We start from the raw sequence: 9,300 nt of genomic DNA on the forward strand, positions 1-9,300 counted from the left end.
AAGTTTCTTCACAGTAAATGCATTATGTATTATCTGTCCCCAGAACCTTCTTAGTCTCAGAGCTAATACTGAGGCACTGTATAGTGCTTAGTCATTGCACTACTTAATACCTTTCACAGATCAGAATTCACTGGTTTCTAAACGAAATAGTTGTAGTCAAGCAGCAACTTCCTAGCATGACAAATGTTGTTTTATAACATACATTGACTCAACTGCCTCCTTGGCATGTCCTTAAATCTACATTTCTTTGTATTACCCTATGGAGGGAGATTACACTTTTCATTGTTACTGCCAGCTGAATTATCGGGTGACTATCAGGACGTCTGTATTTCATGCCTTGTTTTAAAAATATTTAAATTAGTCTGAATGACTCAGTAAAGTCCAGTTTGTTGAGAACAAAATAAATGCAGCTAGATTTATTTCAAGAGAAGCTCCTGAAACAGTTGCCCTGCACTCCACGGAAAGACATTATGGGCCAGACACTAGGCTGGTGTACATCAGGTTAGCTCCATTGATTCAGCTGACTAAGGCCTTGTCTACACAGTGTGTTAGTCCACACCAGAGCAGTGTAAATTCTAGTGTACCCTAGCATGCTGCACTTTGACTGGCACATGCGGACTCTGCTGGCGCCCACTAACTGTCCGATAGCATGCATTCTTAGTACTTTTTGAAAAGGCTGGGATGACATTAACGCACACTAGGGAACTTTTAGTGCACGGCAGCAGGGTCCCACAGGCCAGTTAGTGCATGACACACACTACTGTACACTAGAATTTACACCCCTTTGGTGTAGACTAACATACCGTGTAGCCACGCCCTGAGATTCTGGCTAAGAACTAGCCCAATCTCTACACTACATCCTCTGGAGGATATGATTTGGCTTTGTATGAATAGTCAGCTGGTGTCTACCTTCCCCCACCAGATTACCCAGATGATGTGTTTTCACTCTAATATACACTTTGCTCACAGAATCATCCTAACTTTTCTGGGTGAACTGATCAGCATAACAACAACCAAAGCAGTCAATGGTTAGCGTGAATGGTGTGGGGATGACTTGGGATGGGGGTTGGTGTGCGTGTGTAAGTATATGTGGTTCTCACCTTAAAGAAGCCCTTGCACCCCTCGCATGTCCGTACCCCATAGTGTTGGCAGGCAGCATTGTCCCCGCACACAGCGCAAGTGCCTTCTCCAGATGAGGAGCTCCTGCTGGGCGGAGAAGGCAGGCCACTGCTGCTGCCACTGCTCTCGCCCAAGAGGCTGGAAGTGGCTGCATTGAGGCCCAGTGGCGAGAAGGCTAAGGCGGCTGCTCTTTTGGCCAGGGGGAGCCCATAAGGATGGTTCTCCATAGTGGCTTGACTGGCAGTGGGTCTGTCAGATCCCAGAGGCAGGCTCAGGGCAGCAGGGTCATAGCACATGTGGGCACCAGCTGCAGGCGTGTGGGGTGGCGAGTGCTTGAAGTGGAAGAGGGGGAAGCGGGTGGGCACAGTCTTCATAGGGGCAGAGTCCATCAAGTGGCTGGGGGCCATGCAGGTCTGTGCAGGCTGCAGCGGATGTGGGGGTTCGTCCCACATGGAGGCCTGGTGAGAAGGGAATCCAGGGGTGGTGGGCGTGGAAGGCGGGGACTGCTTGAAGTACATGGAGGTGCTGGGCATCCCTTCATCTGTGGAGGGGGGCAGTGAGGAGTGGTAACTATGTAGCCGGCTGTCTTCCATTTTTATGAGGGGCCTCTGGCTCGAGGAGGCAGATTGCATTTGGTACAGGCAGGAGGGCTTGAGCTCATAGCTGCCAGAGTAACCCTCCATGAAGGTGCTGAAGCTGGGCAGGGAGGTGGTGGCGGTGGCAGTGATCTCGGTGCTGCTCAGGTCCATGGTCAGTTTGGCGTAGTCAGGATTCATGATCTCCGAGCTGTACTCTGAGCCATATGCGTAGGTCTGAGCTGCATAACTCGAACCAGGAGGTGAAGGGCTATACTGGGCTTGCACACAGGGCATATCTGCAAGGGGAAAAGGGGCCATTAGCAACAACAACAAACAACCACCACCACACTGTGGCTGCAGCTTTGGGTCATCACTTACAACTCTCTTCGCCTTTTATGGTGATTTCCTGCATTTCACTGAGTGAAATTGGACACCCACTGCCAGAATGTGGGAGTTATAAATTTCCTCTGAGTACTAAGTATTTGAGAAGAAATATAGATTAGATGCATATGGGGCCACATTCAGTTACATTGGTTGAAATCACTGGAGTTGACCCAAATTTACACTGGTGTAAGTGAGAGCAGAAGCTGGCCCTGACTGCCCTGGATCTGCTGCCTAATAGACAGAGATGTCAATGAGAATTAAACAAGAAGCATGAAAACAGTATATGAATACATGCAATTATGCCATAACATTTTCATAATGGAAAAACCACACTATCACAGTCTATTCTATTTTTTATATATACACAACTGAAATCACTGTATCTGTTACTGAGGAGCTGTGAAGATAAATACTTCTTACTTGACCTAGAGTCTACATTTTGTATTTCTGATCAGATCATAATTAAGGGTGATATCTTGCCATCAGCTTTAAGAAGAGCTCCCCATTATAGGGAGGACTGCTAAAAAAGATGGCACAATCGACCCTAACATTTTTAAAAACGTAAAGGCAACAGTATTTCTGTCCTGATTATTATAGGAGATCTAGGCTGAGGTTGATACTAGTCCTGTATTTTTTTTTCATTGCATCATGAAAGTAAATCCAGTTCACTCATAGCTAAAATGATGACTCTAGTAACATAAAGAGTTGATTTCTTTATTTATTTTCCACTTCTCCATTCTTCACTTTATTGCTCATAGGACATTATAGACCCAATACAGCAATCTTTATGAGGTTTGCCTGCTTTAGCACTACAGGTTTCAAGCCCAGTATTTGCGATCAAAGCTAAAGACAGTCACTGAGTTTCACTTTAACAAAATATACATTATATTATTAGTTAGTGGAAATGCTTTCACATGAAAAACCTGAGAAAGTAAAGAAGTATTATTACCCTTGGAGGAAATATATTTCAAAATTAGGCCTAGTTTATCTCTTCATAACCAATATAATTCATATTCCAGAGGCACTGGATAAATGATACATACAAACATTTCCAAAGTTTAAAGATAGCTGTTCTTCCTGGATATTTTAAGAAGACCCTTTACTTTGGTTTCTTAAAACATGTACAAGAAACTCTCACACAATAATCAAATTAATTTCTATTAAATAAATTTGTATTCCTACTTTGTAGAGAAACATTTAAATTAAGAATAGATTTTAATTATTGTATTTTCATGTCAGAAGAAAGACCAGCAATTTCAAGTTTTCAGGGAACTTTGTAAAAATGAGGGAGAAATGTATTGCTTTTGTTTCCTAAAATGAGTCTTTGAAGACTAATTGTATTTATATATATATATACATATATATATATATATATATTTTTTTAAAAATAGGACAAAATCTTCATAAATCTTACCTCAGAAATCTTATTTATTTTTATTTCTAAAACGTGCTTGCCAGTCTCTGGAGGCATACACACAATTGAACTAACACAAATTAAGAAAGAAAACTCAGTGTCAACTTGTGATATTATCAAACAAGGGAAGTTAAACAACTGGTTTTCCTAAATATGTTGATTATATGTTAATAGAGTAAAAGGAAATGAAACTCCTTCCATACACCTCCCATGAAAATTAATTGAGAAATGCAGTTTAACAAGCAGATAAATAATGTCACAAATTGACATGTTGACACACAATCTTGTGAGGGAGAAGGATTTTCTGCCTGTGCTGAATAGGAGCAGTAGTTGATAAGAGATGACCTGCTGTTCCTCTTCTCTTCAGCAAGAATACCTGCACTACTGAATATAACATGGCTATTTCACTTTAAGAAACTATTATGTTAAATTTGCTATAAGGGAATAGAAATCTGCATTAAACCCTATTTGAAGAAAAGGGGGAGGAAAGAATTAAAGTAAGGATCTATTCAGATCTGTAGAACTCCTCTTACTATACTGATTCCCAGTGTGATCTACTGACTAGTTCTAACCCCTGTTTTTTCTTTCTACTTTAAGCACTGGGATTAGTTTTCCTCAAAAATAAATAATAATGTGATAATTTAATAATTATTATGTTTTAACAAAAGGTGCTTAAAATAATCATGAGACACATTTTAAAACGATGTATTAGCAAGACCAAGATAAATAAATACAAAATCTGGTTAGGAACATTTCAGAGGCACTAACCTTTCTCAAATCTTTGCAAGAATGTTACATGAGAATAGAAGTTAATAAAGTTCACAATAACATCCCACCCACTTGCTTGCAATTTTCTCTTTCAATTTTTACACATTGTTGGTTAGGGACTTTTAATTCCTATGGATTCAGTCATAACAGTAAAAGTTTTATTAAATACAGTCGCTGAATGACTATGAAATTAAATCGGGGACCAAATTCTGCTTGAAGGTAAACTCCTTGCGCCCTGTTCAAAGCGAAATGGCATTGCAAGAGCGAAATTTGGCCCTACAAGTTTGAAAATATTAAAACTGTTGATAGTATTTGCAAAAGAAGCTCGGCGTATTGGCAGGAGACTTTATTCTCACACCGATTCCACTAATTCCTGGTTGTTGGGAGAAGCCAATTGCCTGAATTCTGCTCTCTGTTCCCCGGGTGTAAACCCAGAATAACTCCACTGACTTCAAAGGAGCGACTCTGCATTTACACCGTGTACTTGGGGGCTGAATACGCAGTGTTAGGGCTCTGGGCCCCCAGCCCCCGTGTGCTCGCTCGCCCGGGAAGTGTCTGTTACCTGGAGGGTATCTTGCTCGCTGAATGGTGGGGCTGGTTGTCTGGACGGCGGAGGCTGCAGGAGGAGGCGGAATGCGGGCTGGCTGGGACCGCTCTGCGGGGCCGGGTTTGGAGCCGGGACTCAGCGTGGGGCGCTCTTCCGACCCGGGCTCTGTCACACAGCAGGGAAAGAGAGAGGGCGGGAGTCACAATGTGGTCTACACCCGATCGCGGCTGAGACCAGCAGCCAGGCACGGCGACTGCCCCAGGAACTCGGAGACCCGGGCTGAACTGCAAACAAGCCGCAGAGCTGGGAGGCAGGTTCGGAAGGGAAAGCCACACCTGGGCCACCTGCAGCCTGGGCTAACAAGGCGCTAACGTGGGAACTGGGAGGGGAGAGACAGATGCACAGTTCAGCCCCCCCCCAGCTTCCCCCAAACTGGCGAGGGGCTTCTCGTGTTCCTCAGAAAGCAGGTCGCAGCCTTTCCCCTAGAGGTTAGGCAAACTCCAGCCCTAATGCTGCCACCCCCCTTTCTCTCTCGCTCAGGACACCAGGGGAAGAGTCGGGAGATGCCACAGAAAGGAAGTTTACACACTTGTTTCAATTGCAGTGTTATGGCAATATCAGGATCGGATTGGGAGTAAAGCCAAGAAAGCAGGCTCCTTTCGCCCAGCGAAAACGCACAGAGAAGGGCGTCGTGGAAAATGTTTAGCAACTTTCCCTCTAAATTGCTTGGACTTTTGTCCCGCATGTGCGGGCATTTTCGGGGGCCAGCAGGAAGTTTAAATCCGGGTGGATCCAGGCCAGAGGGGACAGTTATGTCCGAGGCAGACAGACTCTGGCTGTGAACTGAAAGGATTTCTTACATCCCAAGCTTGCCTTCCCTGTGCAGCCCCCGAAGGGTCGGCGCGCGCTCTCTCCCCGGGGGGGTGGAGGAATCCCGGGGATCAGCCCCCAAACCTAGATCAGCACCAAAGCCAGGCTCTGTTCTCGACCTGCCCCGGAGCTCTGCCTCGGGCTTGCGGCGCCCCTCGCATACTGTATAAAAGCGATGCTTTAGTCTAGTCTGGGGTAAGAGACCCCCCAACGGGGCGGGCATCCAGTCCCGACACCATTTTAAAGAAGTTCCTTTCCCTCTTCCGATGATATTCAGCACCTGAAGGGATCCGCAACGTTTGCCGTCCTCGTACCTGATTGACAACCCCCCCCTCTCATTCAGCAAGTGCAGCCCTAAAACCCACTGCCTTTCTCCTGGCCCCCGAAGGCCCCAGCGTCCTCTTCTGCCCTCTCCCCCTGGTGCTTTGCGATGGCTCATCTCTTACCTGGTTTGGCTTTTTCGCGCTTATTCTTGAAGCCAACATCTGCGTATCAGAGGGGAGGCTTTGCATTTCGGCGGGGATGCACTAACACCGCTGCCCGTGTCAGGAGAGACACCCCCCGCCCCCCAGACCTTGTGTCTATGAGCGCGAGTCCCGGTCAGGAACTTTCGCCTACTTTTGCCATTATTCCCCGCGAAGCGCCCGGGGTGTCAAACGCTCATCGGCTCATCTCCTCGGGTTTTTCATCCCTCCCTGCTCTTGCAAGGCCACTTCTTCCACTGCACTGAGCGCCCCAGGGCTCCTCTCCTCCCCCAAAGCCGCCGGTTACCTAGAGACACTCTCTGCGCCTTCAAACATGCAACACTCCTCCGGACTGCAGCCGCTGAGCCAGGAGCTGTAAATTAGGAAGGAATAACTACCCTTGTCAAAGCGCCTTTCTTCCTCCTTACACTTTACATTCAGCCCCAAGTGACACCCCCTCACCCCCCCCGGTAATCTGAGGAGGAAACCGTGAAATGCTCCATTGTGATTGTGGCTCTTCAGCGGAGTTTCGAAACCTTCCTTTACCCCGGGAGGGACCGCGAAGGGGAAGCGTCACTGAATTAAAGTTTCAGCTGCATGTCGAGCAGCGGCTACTTTGTCATTTAATCGCTACGGAACTATAACACCAACCCACGGAACTCCAGCAAATCGCGCTCAACTTCAGTCAATTTCATCTCTGAGCGGCCCCGGCCGTTCTCTGTTTCTCAGCCTCTCGCTTTCACTGTGTTATCATTGAGACAAGAAGAATGTAACATACAACAGTCTCCACGGAGAAAAAAGAAAATGAATTGAAGAAGCTAATAAGGTGAATCAGGCTGGAGAGAATCCCAGTGATTAATTCCCGAAATTTATTTGAAAGTGACTCTCGCAGAGTCTCCCCCCCCCCGAAAATAGCATGTTCCGTCCTCTATTTGGGAAAACGTTGGGAGTTAAATCCTTTAGCTCAAAATAGGGTAAAAACCAAACAATACTTCTCAACAATGTAAATTAAAGTATTAAAGATTAGACGATCCATACCGCCACCGTGACAGCGCAGTATCGCGATACGGCAGACCAATAGCTGTCCACAATATACCAAACTTGGATGCCTATTAGACAGTATGTTACTGATTCTTTTAAAGATAGAAGCTGTTTCGCAGTTATTAAGAGAGACATTTATACAGCGAGTAAGGCAGCGAGTGAAATGCGGCTCCTCTGTACTGTAACACACGTGCTGGGTCAGTATAGTATGTAATTACAATTTACGACCTCCAAAGGGAAAAGTGCAAATTTCTTAGGAGCATCTGCCAGGCAGACGTGCCTAGCAAAGATCCCACCTCATTTCATTACAATATGCCACATTCCAACAATTACCTCTTCGGCGAACTCTTCCAGCAGCCTCTGGTTTGTTCTCTCCTAAAGCGAGATCAGATCAACCTGTCCTGCCGTCCCTATTAAACAGTCCTAACTCGCACAAACAAAACCACTTATTTCCCAAGCACAGTTAAAGGAAGAGACAAATTACTGCCATTCTTCACCCGAGCTGCAAACTCCCCACCGCCGGCGGCAGCATCATTTCCATGACAACAACTAGCAGAAATACCTTAGTATCGGCTGAGGCTTCTATTCCACAAACCCAGCTCTCCTGTTTTAGGAGAGGAAAAGTCTGAAGTACGGGCTAACAGAACAGCATCAAATATATATCCACCCAGGACAGAAAGGAGTAAAAGTTTCAGGTTACAGCCCCCAGCATGTTAGATTAGTAACACTGATGTTCATCACAAACAGTTGTCATTTCAAGAGCAATCTAACCGGCAGCACAACTTTTACCAAGTCCATCCACATTCTCTCTCTCCCATTCATATATACATACTTGATTGCTGTGGCGGTTCCGTCTTTACATCTAGTTTGTAAAAGCCTGTTTCCTTAAATGTGCATGTAGGCTCCGTCCAGCGGCAAAATTATAAAAGGCAAACCCAAGAGGTTCTTGGAGGCTGTATATCTGGAGGCTGCGTTATCCCGAGTCATGGGAAAGGATTACAGAAGCTTGAGAGACCAGGAGCTGAGAGCAGCCTGCTGCTGCTGCTGCTGGTGGTGCTCCGGAGTGGAGCGTGTGTGTGAGAGAGCGCGAGTGATGATCAGCCAGCTGCAGCAATGTGCCTTTGTTTATATGCGCTGGCTCAGTGCTAGAGATCTGCCTCTGTCTCTCTCTGGGTCTCTCTCTCTTTCTCTGTGTGTGTGAGGAGAGAGGAAGGAGACTCCTCTGCTGCTGCTCTCTCCCTCTCCCTCTCTCTGAACGTCATTTATGTGAGAGGAGCCCTAGCGGCCTCTCCATAGAGCGACTGGAATGCGAGACGTCAATAGTGACGCCATGGGAGCCTGACGCTACCGCCCCCCCCCCCCGCTCCGCCCCAGAGTCTATGAGTCTCTCCTTCGGTACAGTACAGCGTGTGTGAGAAAGCCCCGGCCCCGCACCTACACTGCCGGCATCTGGCTGCGACGCTCTGCTTAAATTTTCAGAGTGCTGTCAACCTGCGAGGCGTTACTGGGAGGGGAGAGGGAGGATATGGCTGGCAGGCTGGGTCTGAGTATAGGAGGCGCGAGAGTGTTAGTGGCAGTGTAGATATTTATCAATAATATCTATGGCGAGGATTAATAATTAGAGCAATGCCTTATGCTGCTACTGTACACAGTAGCATTGCTTAACCGTGTATATTTCAAGAGAAAATAAGAGAGTATTTAATAAGGTAAAGTTTAGCCGGCACTTTGGACACGTAAACCGCGCTTATTAATGATGAGGATGAGGATGTTTAAAATTGTTTAAGAGAAGAAAGTAAAAGGAAACTTTTTAACGTGTAGAAACAAGGTGCAGGTTCTGAAGGATCTCATTATACCCGGCCGGGTCTCTCTGCTCGGGTCACATATGTCGGTCACCAGTCACTTCGGGAAACTTCATCATCATAGGTGTAGCTGTAACTCAATTTGCTTTCGCTCTAGCTGGGCTCTGAGCTCTGAGTTATCCATTGTAACAAATGATTGTTTGCTCGCGTGTCTTCGCAATGCGAATGAGGGTATGCTCAGGAGGAGGCTTTACTTTCTTTTCATAATAATTGTCCATATAATGGATTAATTTGCACCGTTCAAACAAATAAGAGC

The 9,300-nt window shown here is 46.2% G+C and overlaps 1 protein-coding gene across 3 annotated transcripts in view; it reads right to left on the bottom strand.

The window, feature by feature from the left end:
- The window catches only part of NR4A3 (nuclear receptor subfamily 4 group A member 3), a 33,144-nt gene extending 24,714 nt beyond the window's left edge, over positions 1-8,430 (bottom strand). Inside the window, exons 1-3 of one of the 3 annotated variants that reach the window (XM_045003894.1) lie at positions 8,018-8,430; positions 4,826-4,975; positions 1,101-1,993 (exon numbers count right to left, since the gene is read on the bottom strand). In XM_045003894.1, the coding sequence (XP_044859829.1) occupies positions 1,101-1,991 (891 nt within the window). In that variant the 5' untranslated portion in view covers positions 1,992-1,993; positions 4,826-4,975; positions 8,018-8,430. Of the gene's footprint in view, positions 1-1,100; positions 3,231-4,825 lie in introns of those variants that run through there. The other 2 variants (XM_045003893.1, XM_045003892.1) reach the window with 2 other exon arrangements.
- Positions 8,431-9,300: the final 870 nt, after the last annotated feature.

This window comes from Mauremys mutica, chromosome 2 (genome assembly GCF_020497125.1).
Source record: "Mauremys mutica isolate MM-2020 ecotype Southern chromosome 2, ASM2049712v1, whole genome shotgun sequence".
Lineage (NCBI taxonomy): Eukaryota > Metazoa > Chordata > Testudines > Geoemydidae > Mauremys > Mauremys mutica.